The following is a 23,301-nucleotide window of genomic DNA, read 5'->3' on the forward strand; positions in this document are numbered from 1 at the left end:
CAGCAGCACTTCCTCCCAGGTGCAACGGCCGCCGGCCTCTGCTCCAGGCTCCCTCCGTCCTTCGGCTTCCCGCACTCAGACCCCCTCCCCACCGCCCCTCTCCTTGCCTGCCGGCTCCGGTGAGCGGGGCCCGGGGGTGGGGGGGTAGACGGGTCGGGGCCTGGGAACCGAGGGGGTCTCCAGGGACGCTCCGCTCCCCTGAGCGCGCGGGAACCAGCTCCACCCGACTCCGCCGCACCGACTTCAGCGCGACCCGGCCGCGACCCCGAGGCGGCCCGTGACGCGCCTCAGCCAATGGCGCGCGAGCAGCTTCTGCGTCACGGCGAGGCGGGCCAATGGGCGCGGATCCGGCTGCCACCTCCGACGCGCCCGCTCTCCAGGCCCCGGTGGAGCGATCCGAGCGACCCCGGCCGCCGGGCGCCCGCCCAGGTGAGTGCGGCTGCGGCCTGAGTGCGGGGACCGCGACCCGGCTCCCCGGACAAGTCGGGACGGCGGAGGGCAGCGGCGCTTCCTGCCCCAGCGGCCGCGATGGCCACGATCGCAGCCGGGAGAGAGGTAGAGGGGGCTGCGCCGTGCTCATTCCTGCTGCCAGTTCGGGAAAGAGCACGGCGCGCAGCGACCAGGTGACACCCCGACTCCAGCCTGTGCGCCGGGCGTGACTGGGGGTTGCCGAACCCTTGCGGGTTCTGAGGATCGCGTTAGGCAGAGCCCGCCCGTCCCTCCTACGGGCGGTGGTGGGAGCAAATCTGCAGGTCGTGGGATTAGCGCAGGCAGATGGTCAGGGCCCGGTGCTCCGACTGTGCTACTGGTGGCCGGACAGGGGGCCCACCTGCCGCCCAAGTGTCCGGAACCCGAATGCCACCAGGTATTGGGCGGGGGGTTATCAGCAGAGCTGCAGGCTCAGGGCCTTCCTGCCCCCGGCGCCGGGCGGACGCGGCCGGGCTCGAAGGGCTCCGCTACCCTGCACATCCTGCTGTTTTCTCCCGCCGCTTTGGACCCTGACGTCGCCTTCCAACAGCCCCCGCAACTGGCAGGCACTAAGCGAAGTTACTCGCTGGGACTCTGTTTGCACAGGGGGTGGGTCTGACCGGGCGTAACAGAAAAACGAACCCGTAGGCAACCTTTCAGGAAGGATCCCCAGGCAGACGCCCGGAGGTAAATGCTCCAGGAGCCTCCTTGCAATTATGACCCTTCCCTGCCCCGACGCACACGCACCACCTCCCTTCGGCATCTTTAATCTCGGAAGAGACCCATCCGTTAATAAATCCGAGCAGAAAGGCCAGTAGCTCTGAGGGCGGTGAGGGCCCTTCCTGCCAGAGATCTTGGTGAATCCGAAGTCCGTTTCTTGAAATATGTTCCCCTCATCCCTTCACCCCTACAAAACAAAGATATGCTAGAAGAGGATTAATTACGGGATTAATGCTCCCTCCTACCCCCCTTTCAAGAGTCCTCCGACCCAGTGACCCAATGTCACCCAGCCTCACACTGGGAGGTGGCCTGTGAGGAGCTGGGATGGTGCCCTGGCGGAGGTGGAGAGGAGGTGCAGCTGCCCTGGGAACCGCGTTGACCCCCGAGTCGTCTTTAGCTGGGAAGGGACTGGAGCGCAGGTTCCGCTCGGGAGGGAGTTGGCACACCCCACCCCGCCTCGCCCCACCCTTTGTCTGCAGTGGAGTGGTCCGTCGGGCAGGTGTCCGGAAGGTTCCATTGTGTCTGTAAGGGAATTACTGCTTAGTCATTTCTCTGAGGGAAAGTCCGTCAAGTCCAAGTCTCTGTTCATGGAGCTGGACCTGCAAAGGGAGCCAGACCTCGCCGGCCTCCAAGCAGTGAAGAGTCAGCTAAGGAGTATCTTCCAAGACTCCATTTGTGTTAAAATAACACCATAGGAAAGACCATTCACCACCCCCCAAACCCTTTACTTGTTCCCCGGGAATGTATGTGTGATGAGGATTTTCAAGCATACAGACAAATTGAAAGAATTATACAGTAAATGCCCATGTGTCTGCCACCTAGATTCTGCTAGTGACTTTTCCCTGTTTTGCTTTACCACATACCTACCCACCTACTCTGACCTGACTGCGCACCGTAAGTCATCAGTAATCAAGTGTTTGGCTTTCCTGGAGCGCTGTGTCCATCTTAGCTCAGGGTGGTGGCTGTAAGTGGCAGTCGTTGTCCGCCCTTTTGGTTGAAGACCCACTGTGTGCAAAGCACTGTTAAGTGTGGGGCAAATGAAGAGGCTGAAGACTCAGGCTGAGCAGAAAGGGACTTGATTTTCTTTGTTGTTGTTGTTTTGTTTTGTTTTTAAGAGACAGAAGGTAAGGGCAACTGTGGTAGCAGGTGCTGAGTAATAAAGCTACATCAGCACTCACTGAGTCCTTGCTGGGCACTGAGCACTACCCAGGATATAAGCACTATGCCTGTATTATCTCACTTAATTCTCACAACTTCCTAAGTAGGTCATGAGTCCACTTTGCGTTTTACACATCAAGCAACTGGGGCACAGAGCGGTGAGTCGACTTAGTGGTGCCGGACAGAGGGGCAGCCAGGACATGAATTCCAGCAGTCTGGGCCCCAGGGAGGGGGCTCTGAGCACTCTTGGTCACAGTGTAGATGCCACAGGGCGGCAGTGGGCCCTCGGTCCTGACCAGGGAGGAGCGAAGGGGTATCCAGGGGTGGCCGCAGGGGTTCCAGGGGCTCCAGCTCAAGCACCTGGATGCAGGTTCCATTTCCAGATGGCGCCAGGGGGCTGGTGTTCCAACTTCCCACGTGTCTGACTGGGCGCCGGTGCCCTGGGCGCACAGAGGGAGGCTCTGCGGCAGCTCCCCCGGGGCGTGCGTGTGCCGCTCTGCTGGTCAGGCTCCCTCCTGTCACCTCCTTCCACTTCCTGTCCTGATGTTCCCCAAACTGCCTCTGTCCTCTCTGCTTCCCTTCTTCCAGTTCCTTGTTTTTCTGTCACTTACTTTCCAACTCTCACTTCTCTGTCTTCTCGGTGTTCGTCAGGCGCTGTGCTCCCCAAGAGCCGTCTGCCCACGGCAGACACTCCCATTTTCAGACTTGGTCCGCTTCACATTGCCATTCCAGTCACCGGCTTTCTGAAGCACCCGTGTGCCTCTGGCACACTGAAGGAGCTGCCTGGCCCGGCTCAAGGTCCCCAGACTCTGTCCCCCTGCTGGGTCTGATTTCCAACCCAGACTGGCCTGGCTGTGTCCTCACCTTTAGGTGTCCACCTTAGCGCTTGGGCAGGCTTCAATCTTGGGTGCGGGAGAGCTTCTCACAGCCACCCCTCCACCGCCACCCTAGTCCAGACCTGTCCCGGACTGGTGTGGGTCTGGTCGTGTGGCCCTGCCATGGTGGGACGCTCATCCCTACCAGAAGCCAGGCCTCCAGGAGTTACGCCCCCCGGGGTCCGCAGTAGAGTCAGCCCTGGGTGATGGGGGCTGGCCAATGGCAGAGTGCAGAGTTGCCTCACCCACGCCCTGCCAAGCAGAAAGAAGAGGAGAGGAAAAGGGACAGGAATAGAGGAGAGCAGAAAGAGAGGGGTGGAGAAGAGAGGGAGGTGGGCATACGGGGAGGGAGAAGACAGGACCCTCACGTCCCTGCCACACGGCCGCAGGGCCCCTGTGGGACCACGCAAGGCTCTGGCTGGGGTGGCGGGCCCATGTGTTCACCCCCACCAAACCCATATAAGAAGCTCCCAGTGGAACCAGCATGAGGGAGGGGACCATTCCACCGGGGTGGGGGAGGGGCGCATGTATGTTTGGGGTTCAACTACATCTAGAGCTTTTCATTTATTCTTTTGATACGAAAGATCGGAAGGCAATTTGACTGAATAATAGTATCCGTAGCTTTGGGGAGGGAGAGACTTGGAGGTCACATTTTCCTCTGTGTACTTTCTTGTGTGTGTGATAGAAATCCCACAGTCAGAGGGACACGCAGGCAAAGACGGGAAAAGGGCCCCAGGCTGGAAGCTGGGCTCTGCCTCTGAGGTGTGGGGCGACTGCTCATCTGCCATCTGGACCCCATTTTGCCACCTGTGGCACGAGACTGTCCCAGCTGGGGGTTCTGGGGCCCTGCCTGGCCTGGATGTCCCTGGGGCTGAGAGCCCGTGGCTGGCAGTGGCATGACACTGACCCTTGCCCACCCTCTCCGGTGTTCCCGCAGGCGCCGCCATGCCCAGCTCGGCGCTGTGGGCCGTGGATCTCTTCGGGAGGGTGTACACGCTCTCCACAGCTGGGCAGTACTGGGAGCTCTGCAAGGACACCCAGCTGGAGTTCAAGCGGGTCAGCGCGGCCACACATTGCTGCTGGGGCATCGCCTGTGACAACCAGGTCTACGTGTACGTGTGTGCCAGTGACGTCCCCATCCGCCGCCAGGAGGAGGCCTATGAAAATCAGGTGGGGCTTGTGCGCGTGGGTTGGGAATAAAGCCTGCACACCCCAGACTCCCGGCCTGTGCCCATGGTCTAAAGCTCTGAGTTGTGTGGTATCCGGGGTCTCTGGGACCAGAGCGTCTGTTGTGTCCCCACCGAGGCAGGCTGATCAGGTGCACACGAGTGTGGGTTCCCGGCGGTCTCCAGGAGCCCACGGCATATGCCATGCCCTCCACTGCTGGCCTCTTGGGACACTGTGTCCTGTGGCAGGTTCTCTGCCCTGTGGGGCTGTGATGGTAGTGTGCTGGCTGACCCGCGAGTTTTGGGCAGGCTCCCCCGCCCCCTTCCCATCGTGGAGACAAGCCAGAGGGCTCTGTGGGCAGGGGCCTGGCCTCCTCTGGCCAGCTACAGGCCTGATGCCCATGCCCACCGCCTGCCCTCAGCGCTGGAACCCAGTGGGTGGCTTCTGTGAGAAGCTCCTGCCCAGTGACCGCTGGCCATGGAGCGACGTGAGTGGGCTCCAGCATCGGCCACTGGATGAGGTGGCGCTGCCCTCACCACACTGGGAGTGGGAGTCCGACTGGTACGTGGACGAGAACTTTGGAGGGGAACCCACGGAGAAAGGGGTAGGTGAACTGGGAGCCTGCCAGGGCTCTGATGTGGGGAAGGAATGCTTTCGGCTCCCCCCTCCACCCCATGCTGTCTCCAGGGCCCCCCCCCCCCGCCAACCCCGTGGCACCAGCCCTGGCCTGTGCCCTGCATGCTCCCCACCTTCTGTAGGGATCGGGGTGGGGGGGGTCAGTGCTGTTCCCCCTTCCACCTGCTCCCCGCCTTCCCCAGACCTACCACTTCCTTTCCCCAGCGCCTTACCGAGCATCCTCCTGCCTTTCAGGGGTGGACCTATGCCATTGACTTCCCTGCCACCTACACAAGAGACAAGAAGTGGAACTCGTGCGTGCGGAGGCGGAGGTGGATCCGGTACCGGAGATACAAGTCCCGGGACACCTGGGCCAAGGTTCGCACCTGCGTGTGGTCTGGGGTGCAGGGCACGGCCCACAGCAGTGCCCTGTTGTGAGGGTTACGTGGACCCTCCTACCTGTGTGCAGGGGACCCCCACCCCCACGCTGGGACTTGTCTTCCAGGAACACTGTGGCACTGCATATCCCTTCATCAGGGAGATGGCCACATGGAGCGGTGGGGACAGGTGGTCCCGGGACAGCACAGAAGTCGTTCTGTCCCTGGTCTTGGGCTGCCCTGTCCCAGATTGAGGCTCAGCCTGTACACTTCTTCCTCACCCCTAGTGAGCCACGCTGGCCCTCGTATTGTTTTCGTGACCCAGACAGACCTTGCAGTTTGGGGACTTGAGGCCTGGACTGGAGTCCTGCGTGGCCTTGAGTGTGAGGAAGGCCTCGAGCCCGCACCAGGCCTCTCTGGAGGGTCCGCGCTGTGAGAGGAAACTGCCAGCCTGGCCTACCTGCCTGCCGGGCTGGGAGCAGACAGGAGAACGAAGTGACAGCCAGCGTAGTGGAGGGCTTGCACTGCAGGGCCACTCCCTGAGACCCACCCTCTTCTAGGTGGGGGGTGGAGTCACAGCGGTCAGGTCACTGCAAAGCAGCACCAAGGCCCTGTGTGTGCATCTGCCTTCGTGCTGGAACAGCAGTGACCACCTGGGCACAGCACCTGGGGCCTGGTGGCTGACAGAGGGAGCACAGGGCAGAGGGGACCCAGGGACGGGACCCCCTGTTCCAGTGTGCCAGCTCTGTGAGGTCAGGCGTGGTGCAAGGACTGCAGAGTGGGAGGCACAGGCTGTGGAGGGCTGGAGAGCGTGTGTCTACCAGGAGGCGAACAGCGCCATCTATTGGCCCAAGCGCCCTCAGGCACTGAGGGCCGCCTTGCTCCTGTTTGTTTCAGATCCCTTCTAAGGATGACCCCAAACAACTGCCAGACCCCTTCAATGACCTCTCTGTCGGGGGGTGGGAGATCACAGATGAGCCCGTGGGCCACCTGTCCGTGTGGGCTGTGTCTCTGCAGGGGAAGGTAAGGCTGTGCCCCTCTGGGCCTTGGAGAGGAGATGGCTGAGTGGGGGTGGCCACGGTCAGGAGCAGGGCAGGAGAGAAGCTGGCCTTCCATGTCTTCCCAGAGGAGGGAGGGGGAGGGCTGCCCCTGAGACCTTCTCCTCACTTGTCCCCACAGCTGGGGTCAGCCTGAGCAGGTGGAACGTTACCAGGGTCCCCTTTCTGTGAACCCTGCTGTCCTCCTGCTCCTCCCAGAAGCCTCTGACCTCCCACCCTACGCCTGGTCCTCACCTCGCCCTCCTCTGGGCCCCCAAAGCACCAGTTGGTGCCCACCCTGGGCTGAGATGCTGTCAATGTTGTCTCCTCAGACAGAGTCAGAGTTCTCCGCCCACTCCCCTGTGACACTTTCTCCACAGCAGTCTCTAAAAATCTTGCTGGGGGGGGGTGCGGGCGGTAGGTGGATGGATGGATGGATAGGTGGATGGTGAGTGGGTGAGTGGGTAGATGGATAGTCAGATGGGTGGGTGGGTGGGTGGATGGAGGGATGGATGAATGGATAGGTGGGTGGGTGGGCAGATGGATAGATAGGTGGGTGGATAGGTAGATGGGTGGGTGGGCGGGTGGATGGTGGGCAAGTGTTTGGAAATGAGAGGAGACCCTTCTCTCAGGGAGTGTGTACTTAAACAAAGGAGTAAAGCCAGCCCCTGACTGCAGCAGCGACCTAGACGGTCCTGAATGCAGGGGACCCAGCGCTCAGTCACGGTGTCAGACGGTGTTCTGTGACTGCCCAGCACGCTTTACTTGGAACAGCCGCAGAAGGCTTTTATCATGCTTCCCTCTGGGGTCTTGTTTGGCCTGGGCTTCGGTCAACCACGGTTTTTCCTGAGCCACACAGCAGGATGGCGGGGAGCTCTCCTGGACAGAGGCCCCGCCCCCCCAAGGGGCCACGCCCACCTGGAAGCAGAGAGAAGGGAGATCGGGGGCTGCAGAGCAGTGTTTGTGGTGACCGTGTGCTGGCCGTGAGCCAGCGCCACTCTGTGCCAGTCCTGTGGTCCTTAAAAGTTGTCACCAGGACCCCGGGCTCCAGGAGGAGCTGGGGAGACAGAAGGGCTCCCAGGCCAGCAGGTGGCAGAGCAAGGCCATCCAGGCCTGTCTCTGCAGTGTGGGCTGCAGGGTGAGGGGACAGGACTGAGGGTCCGCGGTCCTCAGTGTGGAGACAGCTCCTGGGAGGGGGTCCCCAGCCCTCCAAGGTCACACAGCCATGTGCAGCCCCTTCCAGACGAAGTGAGCCAGACGGTGCAGATGATATAAATGGGCTTCTCAGTCTTAAATGTTTGACTGTGCTCACTGTCTTCAGGTTAAAGGGAAAAACGACCTTGAGACATTTGCAGGAAGGGGATTGGTTTGGCAAGAGATAGGTGTTCTGAGAGCGCACCGCCACTAGGGGGCGCAGGACGCTGAAGCTGGCGCCGGGGTTCCCACTGGGCACGTGGGTGAGCAGAGGGTTCTAGCCGCAGGTCTGTCCCTTCCGAAGGCAGGAATCCAGGCGTCGCATTTTTTGGCAGCGGTGAGGGGTCATCTCATCTGGCACTCAGGTCCCGAAGGCAGTTGGGACAGGGCGAGGGAAATACGGCCATCCCTCATAACCCAACGCGCACGCTGGGCTTGTGCATGTGCTGACGCAAATGCAGCCACGCTTGGGCCGCTGGCGCCTCCGGGCAGCCCTGGCCTGACCCTGCTGGACCCTTCCTGTGGGCTTCTCTTGCCCCTCAGGTGTGGTACAGAGAGGGCGTCAGCCACCCCAACCCCGAAGGCTCATCGTGGTCCCTCGTGGACACCCCGGGAGAGGTGGTCCAGGTCAGCTGTGGACCCCACGACCTCCTGTGGGTCACGCTCTGGGAGGGGCAGGCCTTGGTTCGGGAAGGAATCAACAGGAACAACCCCAAAGGTGGGAGCCCTACACCCCGCACTGGGAGGGGGGACGCCCAGCTTCTCCCCAGTGCGCTCGCTGATGGGGACCCTGCGCTTTCTTCTGGGGCCCGGCAGGGAGTTCCTGGTGCATCGTTGAGCCTCCCGCGCCTGAAAACGGGATCATGCTGGTCTCCGCGGGAGTGGGCGTGGTCTGGGCCGTCACCAAGGACCACAAAGTAAGACGGGATCTCCGGGGGCTGGGTCTCAGGGCCCCATTTCTCGTTGAGGGTGGTGTAGGTTTTTGTTCTTCGAACAAATCAGCCAAGCACTGAGCACCGTCTGCGTGGAAGTCCCAGACGCTCGGTGCCTGCAGAGGTCCCCCCCCCGTGGGTGTCGCACCCCCGTCCCCCCCAGCAGTCCCACCTCCCAGCTACCACTGCACTGAAGCAGCGGCACCTGCTGCTACTGCCTGCTCCCAACAGGTGCCCCACTGGTGTCTGAACCAGTGGGAAGAAGGTTCTAGAAAGATTCAGGCAGCCTCATCTCCTGGAGGGACAATGCCCTTAGCCAGCGAAGGGGCAGGAAGCCACCAGGACAAGTGTGACTGGGGGCAGGTAACCCTCAGCCCAGAGGGTCAGGTGGCAGGGAAAGAGGCACGTGGGTGAGCGTGTCCTTCCTTAGAAGGTGTGTTGTGTCCCGGACCAAGGGATAGAACTACTCGTGTGTTCTTCTTGCTCTTTCATCAAAACCAAACCAACAAAACACAAAACCTACCCGTCTGGGCGGCGCTGCAGGGAGTGGGGACTTTCTCGCTCTCCCAGGTGTGGTTCCGCAGAGGCGTCAGCTCTCACAGCCCGTGTGGCACCAGCTGGATCCAGATGGTGGGAGAGATGATGATGGTGAACGTGGGGCTGAACGACCAGGTGCGTGTGCACTTCCTTCCTGGCCTCGCCTCCCACCGGGGGGGCTCAGAATGGGGGCTTCCCGCTGTCCGTGCCCAGTGCCACCACAGAGTGGGGCCCTGCGCCTCCACGCTCTCCCAGCCTGTGAGGGCACCCAGCAGGCTGGTTCTGCCTGGGCCCCAGAGCCCCTGCCTGTCTGGGGTCACTCCCCCGAGGACCCCCAGAGCAGTGGCAGTGAGCACAGAGCTGGGGGAGGGACCCGCATCCCACAGACAGGAAGAGTTCTGTTGAGAAATAGCTGGGGGAAGTCAGATCACCAGGTGAAGGACGAGACTGGTCTTCTCAACTTTCTGGACAAAGCATCTCTCAAACGTCACCTTGCAGTTCGAACAGTGCCACCTCCCCCTCCTCTGTATGAGGTTCGGCAGTTTTTAGGCCCCAACATGTAGAGGGGACACATGACACGTCCCCCTCCCCGTTGCACTGGGACAGAAGCTGCCCCCGGGGCGCTGGCCCTCCTCCCACCGTCCCAGTGAGCGGGGCAACACGGCTGTCGGGGCGAGACAGACGCTGGCTGGTGGACACAGCACACAGGGTCCGAGCTCGGAAGCCAGCCTGCCTCGCTGAGCGGTAGAGACACCAGAGCTGCCCAGCAGGGCCACCTGGGGCCACTGATCTGCCAGGCCCTGGGCTGGCTGGGGCCCTTCAAGCACCCCAAAGTGGAGCTCAAAATGGGTGGCTCCCTGGACCCCTCCCAGGCCCCCCGGCTGCCCGGCATGCCCTCCCTCCCCTCAACACCCACAGGCAGGGCGGGAGTTGGGGGCTCCTGGCCACCCTTCCCGTGGAAAATGAGGTTGGAGCCAAGGGGGTTATTTTGCATCTTAAAAAAGACGAGGCCCCTTTCTGGGTTCAGTGGGCATCAGCTTCCTTCCCACCAGAGACGAGATGGGGACGTGGGTGGACTCCGTGTCCCAGCACAGTGCCCGCTGGCACCCCCCTGGTCCCTGCTGCCTCGAAGCCCCAGGCCTGCTTCTCCTGAGCCTGCTGCCCGCAACCCCTCGGGGCTGGGCTCCCTGAGTTTGACTTCTGCGCCCACCCTGCAGGCACCCTCACACCCCACTGCACGTACAGATGTGCTCTCCAGCCTCGGGGTGCTCTCCCCCACCCCGTCGGCCCCCCACAACCCCCCCAGAGGGAGGGGAGCCCGCAGGTCTGCACTGGCTTCCCACTCAGCAGCTCTCTCTGTCCCAGGTCTGGGGCATCGGCTGCGAGGACCGGGCCGTGTACTTCCGTCAGGGTGTCACGCCGAGCGAGCTCAGCGGGAAGACGTGGAAGGCCATCGTCGCCAGCCGGGAGTGCGACCGGTCACACTCGGGCAGCTCCTCCAGCCTCCTCAGGTGATCCCAGGGGCAGCAGGACAGGGAGGGGTCAGTGGGGCGGCCGGTCCGTGGCCCCCGGTGGGCAGCGTCCAGAGGAGGCTGATGCTCTCGCTGTCAACAGGGCTGAGCCTCGTCTGGGGCAGGAAAAACTGCAGCCTGTGGGGTCCCCCCCCTGCCTGGGCCCCGTGTCCCAGCTCGTCCCGAGGGTGGGAGGTGGGAGGTGACAGGTGAGGAGGTTGGGAGCCGTGGGCTGCCCCTGAGCAGAGCTGGCCTGTTGGTTCTGGAGTCTCAAGGTCTGGGAGGGAAAGGGCTTCTTTGCGGGGTGGACGTGCGGGGACGAGGACGGATGGTCTCTCTCCCCTGGAGCAGGGGCCGCAGACCTGGGCGCACCAGGGGCTCCTCTGGGGCCTCGTTCCCTCAGTGTCAGCCAGGCCCCGCCCCCGGGGCTTCTGGGTCAGTAGATCTGGGTGGGCTGAGGTGTTGCATTTCTTGCAAGACCCCAGGTGTGCTGCTGCCACTGCAGTGAGCCTCGGGGGCCATGCGCTGAGAGCCCCAGCTGTGCCCACCAGCCGTGAGGGTGCAGGCAGCTGGGGTCGTCTCCGCTCCACAGGGCAGTGCCCACAGCGCTTACCTGCCCGGTCGTGCGGTGCATGGGAGCCTGGCACAGTGCTCTGCAGCCCGCCTCGATCCTGTCTGCAGCCCAGGGCCTCGCAGATCCTGGTCCGCACGCCTCTGCCCCCCACCCCTGCCTGGCGGTCAGCACACTGTTGCGCCAGCAGCCCAAGGCCGAGAGGCCAGCCGGGCGGGGTTTGCTCCCACCCAAGTGGAGGCTTCGTCTCCTCAACTGAGCAGGACATTGAGATCAGCTGAGAAGCTTCTGAAACCTCTGCTGCCAGAAACCTGCATGGCCTTGGAGTTGTCCCTGGCTTCTTCAGCACAACACCGAGAGCACGAGAAACAGAAGGAAGGATATAGACTGGGCTTCCTCAGAGTGAGGCACTCTCTGCCTCCGAGGACACTGTCAAAAAAGTGAAGAGGGAGCCCAGTGGGAGGGAGTGTTTGCAAATCACGCAGTGGAGAAGGGCCTGGTATCTACGACACGCACGAAGAACCCTTCCCACTGACAACAAAAACACAAAGAACCGGGCTTTCACAGGGCGACAGACTAGAACGGACATTTCCCCCAAGTGGACGTGGGAAGGGCCAGCGAGCCCAGGACAGGATGCCCAGTGTCTGTCATTAGGGAAATGCAAACCAGGGCGAAGCAAGGTGCCACTGCACCTGCTCCAGGGACAGCCATCAGCGAAAGACAGGAGACGTAGGGACAAGATATGGGGAAACTGCAACTCCGTTCTCTGCAGGGGGACGGTGAGCTTCGGAAGCAGCCTGGCGGCTCCCAAAGGAGCTAAAGGCAGTTGCCCCCGTGATCGGTCGGTTCCACCGCGGGACGGGGCCCTGAAAGGCCCCCAAACAAAGTCATGCACACGGGCATCTGTGTGCAGGCGTCACTCACAGTCTCCAAAAGGCGGAAGCCAGCCCGCTGTCCCCTGGTGGGTGACTGGACAACTACGAGTGGTCTGACCGTGCACCATCACACGGCGGGTGCAGGGGCCAGTCACAGACCGGCATGTATCACACGCCGCCGCCGTCTGGGTGACGTGCCCGGAGTGGGTGCACCAGAGTCAGACGGCAGAGCAGTGGGCACCAGGCAGTTGAGCAGGAGGAGGACGGAGAGCGACTCAGTGGCAGGGTGTCTCCGTTTGGGGCGACGAGAAGGTTCCGGAAGCAGGCGGCACAGCGTTAGGAATGCACTGAATGCCACTGCGTTGTATGGTGTCAAACGGCAAAGCCTCCACCAGGTGTGTCTTGCCACAACTTTTAGAAATGCCATCACTGCCGGATCTCCACACCCTGGCAGACTGATTTGATTGGCGTGGGTGAGGCACCGAGGGCCCCCGCTCCTGGCCTTGCGCACAGAGGCTGCGGCTTGCCCCGGGGTCACACAGGTGGCGGAACCGCTGAGCCAGGCCTCCTGACAGCACACGTCCCTCCCTCCATGGAGTCACAGCTCTGTCCCCTTTGTCCCCAGCGCTGGCTGCTTCTTTGGCGACGAGGTGAGGGGCAGTGCCGACTCCTGTGCTCTGAGCGACGTGGACACCTCCTCGGAAGCCGAGAGACCAGGCCCTGACCAGCCTGTCCCTGCAGAGTCTCTGGACAGTCCCCGGAACCTCGAGGACAGCTCCGCCTCTGGCTCAGGCACCAGCAAGACCACAGAGAGTGCCTTGGAGGGCACCAGCCCAGCCGAGCAGACCCCCGGGTCGGAGACTTGCCCTGGCCCGGCCTCCACCCCGGCCGAGCTGCCCTGGACCAATATTGACCTGAAGGAGCCCAAGAGGGTGCCCAGCCACTTGGCTGCTGGCTGTCCCGAGACCACCAGCGTCTCCTCACTGGGGCTGCTCCCGCTGGGCCTGGAGGAGCCCTACAGCGCTGATGACCACCCGCTGTGGGCCTGGGTGTCCGGAGGAAGCTGCGCCGTGGAGCCCCACGCTGCACTCAAGTGGTTCACCATTCAGTCGGGTGAGGGAGGGTGTCGGGGGCCCGGGGCCACAGAGGGCACCCAGGCTGATCGCGGGAACCCCTCAGGGTGAACAATGTGGGGAGGGTCCATGGGCATTTCATAGAGTTCATAGCTTTCTAGCCAGAAAGGGCTCATTTAAAAGCAAAACCCAAACCCTAGCCTGCTGCCCAGTGCTGGGTGGGCCAGACGCCTGGCCCTGAAGCTCCCGCGGGCCCGCAGGCCTGGCCCCCTCCCTGCAGACGCTGTCCCTGTCCATCACGCCGGCCCAGACCGCCGCCTGGCGGAAGCAGATTTTCCAGCAGCTCACGGAGAGGACCAAGCGGGAGCTGGAGAACTTCCGTCACTACGAGCAGGCCGTGGAGCAGGTGGGCAGGCGCGGGGCGCGTGTCTGTTTCCTCTCGCGCGTTTATTGAGTGCCTGCTGGATACCATCCCTGAGGTGAGGTAGGAGAAACAGACAGGCAAACATCCTTCGTCTATCTCGGGTGGGAAGCCATTCCTTCTAGGTCCTTCTAGATTCCAGGACGACAAAGGGCCGTTGCTTTATTCGTCCGGGCCCCACAGTGTAGGCTTTGGGACCCGGAGATGAGAGCCAGCTCAGCAGAAGGTGTGGGCGAGGCACTGTGGGGAGGATGGGGAATCACACAGGCCTCTCCCTGACGGAGGGAGGGATCCCTGTGTGCCGAGACGGTGCGGAGTTTTCTAGAGAACAGAGGACAGGTGTGAGGGTGGCCCCGGGCACCCTCAGGCTGACCCCCCTGCCAGAGACACAGTCGGGTTGGGGGGCAGAAGTCACAGGAAGCGCACAGCTGGGCTGTTCAGAGCCCCTGGCTGCGTCTCGGTGGGTGGCCCAGACACATCTCACTGGCAGCCAAGCGTGAGGCCTCCAAGACAGGCCGGTGTGGGCCCAGGCTTTGCCGCCAACTCACTTTGTGACATTAGGCCAGGCACGGAACCTCCCTGAGCCTCAGTTTCCCCATTCAGAAGAAGGGGTTAACAGATCTCTCAGGCTGTTATGCGTAGATGGCACCGGCTGGCCTCCTGGACCCATCGGGTGTCTGGTAGTGTCACTCGTCATGGGGGTGAAGTGGGGGAGCTGGAGCTCCAGGCAGGGGCTCCCCGAGAGGCGGTGTGGGGACTGAGGCCAGGGTGGGGGCCCGGGGGCCCGCCTGTGACCGCGCCGGCCCGGGCCCTGTGCCGCAGTCGGTGTGGGTGAAGACGGGAGCCCTGCAGTGGTGGTGTGACTGGAAGCCCCACAAGTGGGTGGACGTCCGCGTGGCGCTGGAGCAGTTCACGGGGCATGACGGGGCCCGGGACAGCATCCTCTTCGTCTACTACATGGTCCACGAGGAGAAGAAGGTGCAGGGGTGCAGGGCGGGGGCGGTGGGAGCCTGGGGTGGGGGCTGGGGAGCCGGCCTGGGGCCCTGGCCCCGAGGCGCTCAGCCCAGGACCCCGTCTGGCACCTACGAAGCGCTGGCCCCTGGTGACAGGGCCCCCGCCTATGGCGGGCAGGCGTGTGACGGAGCCACCTCCTGGAGATGAGGCCTCTCACCCCTCTGGGGTTTGAATTCGGTTTGTTGGAGCTGCAGGCCCTTGCTGTCCTCAAAGAGGGAGCCAGGCGTTGGCTCTTGGACTAGGCCTCCTCACAGTGCCCACCAGGAACACCGGGAGGCCAGGGCCCCGAGAACCGGCGTTGTGGGACCGGGGGTGACCCGGGCCACCCTCGTCTGTCCCGGTGACAGCCTTGCCGCCCGCCCTCTGTACACAGTACCTGCACGTGTTCCTCACTGAGGTGACGGCACTGGTCCCCCTGCTCAGCGAGGCCAAGCACTCCTTCGCCCTGTACACCCCTGAGCGGACCCGGCAGAGGTGGCCAGTGCACCTGGCCGCCGCCACCGAGCAGGACATGAACGACTGGGTGAGTGGGCGGTGGTCTCCGCAGGCCAGGGGTCAGGGGGCATCAGACTTGGAACACCTCAGCCTTGGCCTGCTGGGTGACCAGCAGTGACCAGCGGTGACCCCAGCAGTGACCAGCCATCTGCCCACGCCAGCTGGCCCTGCTCAACCTGTCCTGCTGCGAGAGCCGGAGGGGCCTCGGCCGCCCCTCCCCGCAGGCCATCTGGTCGGTCACCTGTAAGGGGGATGTCTTCGTGAGTGACCCCAGTCCAGACCTGGAGGCCCCTGAGCACCAGCAGCCTTGCGACCAGATGTGAGTCGGCTGTGGCCCGGGTCGGGGAGGCACCGGGGTCTGGCTGCTCTGGCCCCAAGCAGCCGGGGCTGTGGGTCCACGGGGAAGGGCCCCCACAGGCCTCGCCTCCTGCTGGCTGGGCACCAAGTCTTCCCGGGCCTATGCGAAGACCCCCAGGAACGCCAGACCCCTGGCTGGGCTCAGGGCAGGTCACCCCGCTGAACAGTTGCTGTGTATTGGGGTGGGAGGGGGTGGCTTTGTAGGTGGCATTTAAAACCAGGAGACGGCACCAGGCTGCTCACTGGGGCAGCAGGAGCAGAGTCCCAGGGCATCCGGCGCTCGGGGTGGGGGAAGCAGCAGAGGGCCCTTCAGGGAGCATGGTCCTCCCCAGTCTGCCTCCAGAAAGTCGCCCAGAGCCCCCGAGGACCAGGGGGACGCACGTGACACCTGGAGGCCCTGTCCAGGGCGGGAGAGTGGCCTGTCTGTCCGCCCGTCACTCGTGCATCTCTGAGGGCCTGCGTGCCCAAGCCCGGTTGAAAAAGACCACCTCTGGTGACAGCGGCAGGGCGTCAGGCACAGGGGGCTGGCCCCAGTGGCAGCTGCTGCCTGCACTCTGCCCGCCCAGAAGGGCTCACTCTCGGTGCAGGCCACCTCGGGCTCGGGTGACGGCTCGTCCAGCAGATGAGGTGCCCTGGGCCCTGCGGTGGCCCTCCCGCCCCAGGCCCCAAGGCCTGGAAGAAGGCTGGAAGGCCCTGCTGGGATCCCTTCTCCCTCCCTCTCTCCCCCCCGCCAACAGGTTCTGGCGGCAGATGGGCGGCCACCTGCGGGTGGTGGAGGCCAGCAGCCGGGGCGTGGTGTGGGGCATCGGCTATGACGGCACAGCCTGGGTGTACACGGGAGGCTATGGCGGAGGCTGCTTCCAAGGTGAGGGTGGCCCGAGCCCTGAGGCTAGACGGTCCAGCCGCCCACCCTGCCACGGCCTCCCTGGCCGTCCCCTCTCATCCCTCTGACTTCCCTGCCCCCCACCCGCAGCCACTGTCCCGCTGTCCTGCAGCCACTGTCACTGTTGACGCTCAGTTGGCAGCAGGCTGACAGGTGACCTTCAGCACTGCCAGCCTCTGCGGAGGACGGTCCCTGGGCCAACCCAGGAGGCATGGGAGCTCAGAGACCAGGCCTCACCTCCCATGTGCCTTCCTGGCCTTGAAGCTTCTAGAAAGGCAGCGGCCAGGCCTCCACCACATCCCAGCCGTCATTTCACAGACGAGGCCTGAGGGCGCAGGCAGGCAGCCCAGGGCCTGGGTCGGCTGGTGCCCAGACCCCAATTCTGGCACCTCAGTGGGAGGGTTGTGCCTTCGGGGATGAGAGCCCTGTGGGCTCCCCCCGCACCCCCTGGTTCAGGGAAACAGAATCCTTTCGTCTCCTTCCGGGGGGAAATGCAGGCAGGAACAAGCACTGAAGTGGGGCCTTCCCTGCCACACGCCACACACCCTGCTCTGGGGGGCAGTGGCCAACGCTGTAGAACCACGCGGTCCACCAAGACCGCAGGTCCCACGTCTGTGCAGACTGGACGGCGTCCATGTTTGTGAGGCAGGAGGCGCCTCTGTCCCCATTTTACAAATGAGCAAATCGGGGCTCAGAGGTTTCTTGAGGGTTCCTAAGGCGTGAGCTGGTTGGGCCTCACACCGGCCCCATGCTGGGTAAGTGGGATGGTGAGGCAGGGAGAGGTACAGCCAGAACAGGTGAGACAGGGTGGGGGGGGGATGGGAGGCTGGTGCATCAGGGTTGCACAAGCCCAGAGAAACCAGAGCAACCCCAGCCCAGCCAGCCCCCCGCGAGACGGGCCCAGCAGGCCTGTGAGCCGACCCTCCGGCCTGACCTCCCCGCCCAGACAGAAAAGCCCCAGCCCCCAGCGGGCAGGCACCTGGGCCCTGGCAGCCTCCTCTTTGCTCCCAGGCCTGGCCAGCAGCACCGGGAACATCTACGCTCAGTCGGACGTGAAGTGCGTGCACATCTACGAGAACCAGCGCTGGAACCCCGTCACGGGCTACACCAGCAGGTGAGCTCACTGCGCGGGGGCGGGGGGGCGCCCAGGCTGCTGTGGGGGCCCCTGGGTGGGGGCGGGGGCTCCCAGCACCCCCCCCTGGGCCTCACCGGATCTCACTGGTTCCAGAGCTCTTCTCCTGGGTCCTAAGTGCGATGCCTAATTTAAAACCTCACTCACTGAGCGGTGAAACATACATGAAATGCACGAACACGAATGTGTGACAGCGAGGTGGGCGGCGACCTGTGCGTGTCGCCAGACCCATCCACACGTAGGGGGAAGTAGGTGGGAAGCAAGGTGGGCTTCCAGCCCTCACAGCGGCCGCAGCCCTCGGTGGACTTCGGTCCAGGGCCGCCGCGTGAGCTGGGGTCGCCCCAGCTGTGGTCCCAGAGAGGGGCCAACTCACCCCTTCAGAGACGCAGGGGTCCCGGTGCGTCCGTCTGTCCATCGCTGGCCAGTGCCTGGGCAGGACGGTGTCACACACGGCCCGCCTGGTCCTGCCATAGGGGCCTGCCCACCGACCGGTACATGTGGAGCGACGCCACAGGCCTGCAGGTGCACCAAGGCCGGCACCAAGCCCCCTTCCGTTCAGTGGACCTGGGTGAGTCCTGGGCGGCGGGGCGCTAGGCGGGGGGCCAGGGTGGAGGGCCCGCCCGCACTGACCGTCCCTCTCCCAGGTTTCCGACTGGTTCCTGGACTTCAGCGTTCCCGGGGGCACGGACCCAGAGGGGTGGCAGTACGCCAGTGACTTCCCTTCGTAAGCATCTCCCTCCCTCTGCCTCCCCAGCAGTGGCCTTGGCCCCCTGCCCCCTCAAGCACCCGGGCTTGGCCGAGGGGCAGGCCTTGTGTGCCTGCGTCAGCCGCCAGCAGGGTTTGGGGCCAGCGGGAGAGGTGTGGAGGGGCCCAGGTGAGCTTGGCCGGCGCACCTGGCACCTGGCCTCGGCAGATGGGCTCAGGGTGGACACCGCGGCTCCTCCGACACCTGGTCGTGTCCCTTTTCTGCTGGGCCAGGGTTGTGGGAGGGCTAGCCCGGGACCTGGAGCTCTGGGCGGAGGCGGCCTTGGGGAGATCTGGGTGGCGAGCTGGGGGCCCTGCACGAGGGAGGGGCAGAGAGGCTGGGGCAGCTTGGGCACAGCACGGAGGGAAGCAGGGGGAGGCAGGAGACGCGGTCCACAAGCCCGCTGAGCTGTGAGCCAGGACTTCCCAGCCGACCCAGGGGGTGACCAGTGTCACAGGCCTTGGGCCCTCAGCTTGACTGTCCCTAGAAGAGCAAGGCCCCGCCTGGGGTGGCGAGGCTTCAGAGCTCCCTTAGAGCCCACTGGTCAGGCAGCGGCCGTGTCCTGGCCCCAGGGCAACCGGGGCCAGCCTAGAGGCGTCCGAAAGATGACTGTCTTGACCTGTGACCCCTGCCACCCTTCGAGGCCTCTGCACAGCTCACAGAGGCTCCACGCCCTGGAACAGAGGAGAGAGACTGCGGGCGTGCAGCGTCATTTTCCAGGGACAACCACAGAGTGGTCTCGGGTTCAGCTTCTTCCTCTTCCAGGTCCTATCACGGGTACAAAACCATGAGGGATTTTGTCCGGAGGAGGCGCTGGGCCAGGTAAAGACCAGCACAAGGTGACTGAGGGTGTGGCCTGGCCGCTCCTCCTGGGAGCCTCCCCCACCAGACCTCCTGTCCCCTCACCTCTGTCCCAGAAGAAGGAAGGGGAGGCGGCGGGGAGGGGAAGTGAATCAAAGTAAATGTCAGCCCAGGAAGTGCCCGCAGGCTCCCGGCCTCTCTGGTTTCTGAAGAGCGTGCTTTCAAAAACAAACATCAGAAATGTCCTGTCAGCCTCTGCTTGTCAGCAGGACGGGCTGGCCAGGAGGCCTGGCTGGGGGCAGGACGGGGGCAGGGGTGCTCACCGGGCGCTGGAGTGGAGGGGGGATCCTGGCCTCCCCAGGGTCCCACTGAGGCTGCCTTGGGGAGAAGGGCGCCCTGGCCGCGGCCTTCCGCAGCCTTCTCCCGTCGAGGGCAGGTGGCAGGGTGGCGGGGGGGGCTGGCAGTAACCTCAGGGTGCCCAGGGCTGCGCTGTCTCCACCCTACAGAAAGTGCAAGCTGGTGACCAGCGGGCCCTGGCTGGAAGTGGCCCCCATTGCCCTCAGGGACGTGTCCGTCATCCCCGAGAGCCCGGACGCCGGCGCGGGTGGGCACAGCGTCGCACTCTGGGCCATCAGTGACAAGGGGGACGTGCTGTGCCGCCTGGGTGTGTCGGAGCTGAACCCCGCGGTGAGCACCCTCGTCCCTGCCTCCGGGGGCCACCAGGCCTGCCCACCCTGTGGTCACTCTGGGGCTTCTGACAGATTCTTCCAGAAATAGGGCTCGCTGTGGAGTCGGGCTCGGCTCTGGGTAGCTGGAGCTGAGGGTGGGGCTGGCGCGGAGCGCCACCAGCTCCTGGGACCTGGGCCGGGCTGGCGGGGGCTGGGCCCGGGCAGTGCTCAGTGCGCTCCCCCCTCGGTCCCCAGGGCTCCTCCTGGCTGCACGTTGGCACCGACCAGCCTTTCGCCTCAGTCTCCATCGGGGGCTGCCACCAGGTGTGGGCAGTGGCAAGGGACGGCTCTGCCTTCTACAGGGGCTCCGTGTCCCCCTCCCAGCCGGCTGGTGAGTGCCACCCTGCAGGAGGACCCCCACTTGGTGCCACCACGGCGTGGTGGGGGTGGGACTGGTCCCACCTGCGCCTCCACTTGTAGGAGAAGCTGGTCGACAGGTCTCCTGATTTTCAGTTCAGCTCCACAAGCATTTCCTGGAAGCCACCTGGGGACCAGGTGCTGGGGGCCCAGCTGGGATGCCCAGAGGCGACGCCCCTCCCTCCAGGCCCAGGATGGGGCAGTTCCCCCACCCCTCATGGCTACCCTTCATCGTCCTCAGCCTCCTGCCAGGGCAGCTGATGGCAGGCACCTTGCGTGTCCTGCCCCACACTGCCCACCCCACAGTGGCCACTCCCCGGGGCGCAGACCAGGCCAGCTTGTTCATAGACCATGTCTGGCCTGGGGGAGGCTGGCACAGGGGCAGACCAATTGGTGGCGGCTGGTGTGTCTTGTGCCCCACACGGGGTCAAGGTGCACCTTCATGCCCTTGTTCCTGAGATTGGCCCCTCCAGCCCCACCATCTGGGACCTGCCACGGCCTCTTTTGGGCCTTGGGAGAGGCCCCGGGCGTTGGAGGTCAGCAGGGCGCACCCACCCAGCTGCCCTAGGAGTGGAGGTGATGTGCTCCCCAGCGCCGGGGCCATGGATTGGGGGTTCCCAGCACATCCAAGTCCGGCCTCCCGTTCCAGGCAACTGCTGGTACCACATCCCGTCCCCTCCCAAACAGAGGCTAAAGCAGGTGTCCGTGGGCCAGACGTCCGTGTACGCCGTGGACGAGAATGGCAAGTCACCCCCAGCACCTGGGGCCACCAGGCGGTTTGGGGATCCCTGAGCACCCTGACGGGGTGAGACCCTCACTGGCCCCTGGGTCCCTGGCGCGAGACCTTCATAAGCCACCGTGAGAGGCCCCCCAGCCTGAGGTCAGCCTCCAACTAGATCCCTTCCCCATGTTCCCCAGGGTGGGGGACACCAGCCCCCCACGGGTGGTCAGCCCTGCCCAGGTCTGGGGCAGAGTGCCAAGGCCTGGGTCACCCTGCCTGGCAGGGCCTGTGCTGGGAGCATCTTCTAAAAGGTGCCACCCAAGCCCGTGAGCCAGGAACCCCCGGCAGGCAGCGGGGGCTGGGAGGCGGCTGCATGGCACTGCCTCGGGCAGCTCTGTGGCTGGCTCCCTTTCCCGTGGGGCCGCTGTCCCCGCTGAGCAAGGCGAGAAAAGGGCAGGCGCTGGACAGGGACCCAGGGCTCTGGTCCCAGGCCCGTGCTCCCTCTGCGCAAAGAATTCCTTGTCTGCAGTTTCTCATGCGTAGAAGGCGGGGAAGGTGCCAGCCCTGCCCTGCCCCAGGGCGCCTGTGGTGCTGAGTGTGGGGGAGGCAGGGTTGGCTGCTCCGGGCTCCCCCCTCGCCGTGGGCCAGCGGAGCCCCAGCACGCGTGGGGAGCGAATGGCGGGGAGGCCGTGGGACCAGTGACTCTGCAGACCCTCGGCGGGTCCCCGGGCCTGGGCCTCACCTCGGGCCTCACATTCTCTCTGCAGGGAACCTGTGGCACCGCCAGGGGGTCGCACCCGGCTACCCGCAAGGCTCCAGCTGGGCACACGTGTCCAACAATGTGCGCCGCGTGTCCGTGGGGCCCCTGGACCAGGTCTGGGGCCTGGGGGCAGCGCAGGGGGCAGGCGCTCACTCTGGGGTTGGGGCCTTGGGGGGCTCGGGTTCCCGCTCCCGTCTCCCCACTGCCATCCCCGCGGTGCCACAGCAGTCAGGGCAGGGGCTTCAGCGGGTCTGCCTTCTAGGTCTGGGTCATCGCCAACAAAGTCCAGGGGAGCCACAGCCTGAGCCGGGGAACCGTGTGTCACCGCACAGGCGTGCGGCCCCTGCAGCCCACAGGGCAGGGCTGGGACTACGGCATCGGGGTGAGCCAGCCGCCCGAGGGTGGCCGCTCGGGCCAGGGCTGCGTGGGCACACTGTGTGTGCTTGGGCCCCCTGGGCTGGGACTGGCCTGGGTTGGCGGGATACCCAGGCAGAGCCCTCAGGAGTCCCCAGGCCCCCTGCCACCCCGGTGACGCGGCTCTCTCCTTGCAGGGAGGCTGGGATCACATCTCCATCCGGGCCAACGCCACCAGGGCCTCCAGGAGCACCTCCCAGGATACGGCCGGCGAGCAGGGCCTCCCCAGCGGGAACTCGAGTGGGCCTGGCGCCTTGCAGGAGGCTATGGGCCCCATCTGCTGCTGAGCACCCCCTCAGCGGGAAGCAGGAGTAGAAGTTAGAAGGGTCCACATTGGTCTGTGAGCCTGCCCCTCACAGTAAGCCATTCATTCTCTGCTGAAAGGAGGATCTTGCCTGGGCTTGAGGGAACCCGGCCTGAGGTCACGGCCTCAGAGGCACCAGGAATATAGCCCAGAAATGTGAAGCATTGTGGACGGTCCCCACTTGCCCCTGTCTGCAAGGAGGGCACCGGGTGAGGACCCCCACTCTGGCCTCTCCCACCCACGCCTGGCCCCTGGGAAAGCAGAGCCCACGGAAAAGCCCTCGGAGGCCCAGGCAGGAAAGGGGCAGCGGGTCCAGGGCCCCTGTTGGTGCTGTGGGCACGGCTCACAGCAGGGCCACCAAAGGGTCCAATCCCAGACGTTAAGGAAGGAGTCGGCAGGCCGGAAATAACTTCTGGAGGGCGTCCTCCCCAGGTGGACACGGCCCCCCGTGGGTGGACAGAGGCCCGAGGGGCCACCCCATGGCTGGGAGAAGCTGTCCTGAGTGCCTCAGCTGGCCCCTCCCCAAATATGTTGGGGCGGTGGGGGCGGGGTGGGTCGGAAGGCACCTCCCAAGCAGCCCCCTCCTATCCCATGCCTCCGGGGCTGTTTTTTTATCCAATGGCACCCCATTCAGTGAAGCCCCGAGTTGGCCTCCTACCACCACCAGACACTGCCTGGGAGCTTCTCTTCTCCCGCACGCCTGTCAGGGTTCAGTACCTGCTTCGGGGCGCCCTCCTGAAGGGCGTTGGAGGGAGCCAGCAGTCTGCCTTGGCAGGTGGGACCAGGAGACGGGAGGCTGGGCGCAGGGCGCAGGGCCCAGGTGGAGCGCGGGGGGAGGGGCGGGCGCCCGTCTGTTTACATCCCGTGGTCACGGTTTGCACGCCGGCGTTCCGGGGCTGCTCCGCGCCCCCCCTGTTCTGCTGTGACTCGGCTGGCGTGTCTGCTCCACATCGCTGATCTATCTCGATTCCCCAGACGCTTTATTCAATAAAACTCACACCAGAGTATAAACGAGGAGCCCCTTTTCTCCCCCCCCCCCCCAGTTACGATTAAAACGCG

At 64.4% G+C, this 23,301-nt stretch overlaps 1 protein-coding gene across 1 annotated transcript; it reads left to right on the forward strand.

Annotated features, from left to right (window-relative positions):
* The first annotated feature begins 323 nt into the window (after positions 1-323).
* On the forward strand, positions 324-23,253 carry TECPR1 (tectonin beta-propeller repeat containing 1). The gene is given in 26 exon segments (XM_037057825.1): positions 324-429; positions 4,159-4,391; positions 4,810-4,992; positions 5,259-5,381; positions 6,278-6,403; positions 8,155-8,329; positions 8,428-8,528; positions 9,114-9,215; positions 10,446-10,591; positions 12,663-13,150; positions 13,371-13,516; positions 14,354-14,509; positions 14,919-15,068; positions 15,202-15,359; positions 16,135-16,262; positions 17,292-17,394; positions 17,886-17,933; positions 17,935-17,980; positions 18,057-18,136; positions 18,923-18,979; positions 19,465-19,645; positions 19,882-20,017; positions 20,693-20,785; positions 21,532-21,638; positions 21,787-21,906; positions 22,076-23,253. Coding segments are annotated over 26 exon segments (3,630 nt in total). The 5' UTR covers positions 324-335; the 3' UTR covers positions 22,226-23,253.
* The last annotated feature ends 48 nt before the right edge of the window (positions 23,254-23,301 follow it).

The sequence above is a fragment of the Sturnira hondurensis genome, unplaced genomic scaffold, assembly GCF_014824575.4.
Source record: "Sturnira hondurensis isolate 20B ecotype Veracruz unplaced genomic scaffold, ASM1482457v3 Scaffold0009733, whole genome shotgun sequence".
Classification (NCBI taxonomy): domain Eukaryota; kingdom Metazoa; phylum Chordata; class Mammalia; order Chiroptera; family Phyllostomidae; genus Sturnira; species Sturnira hondurensis.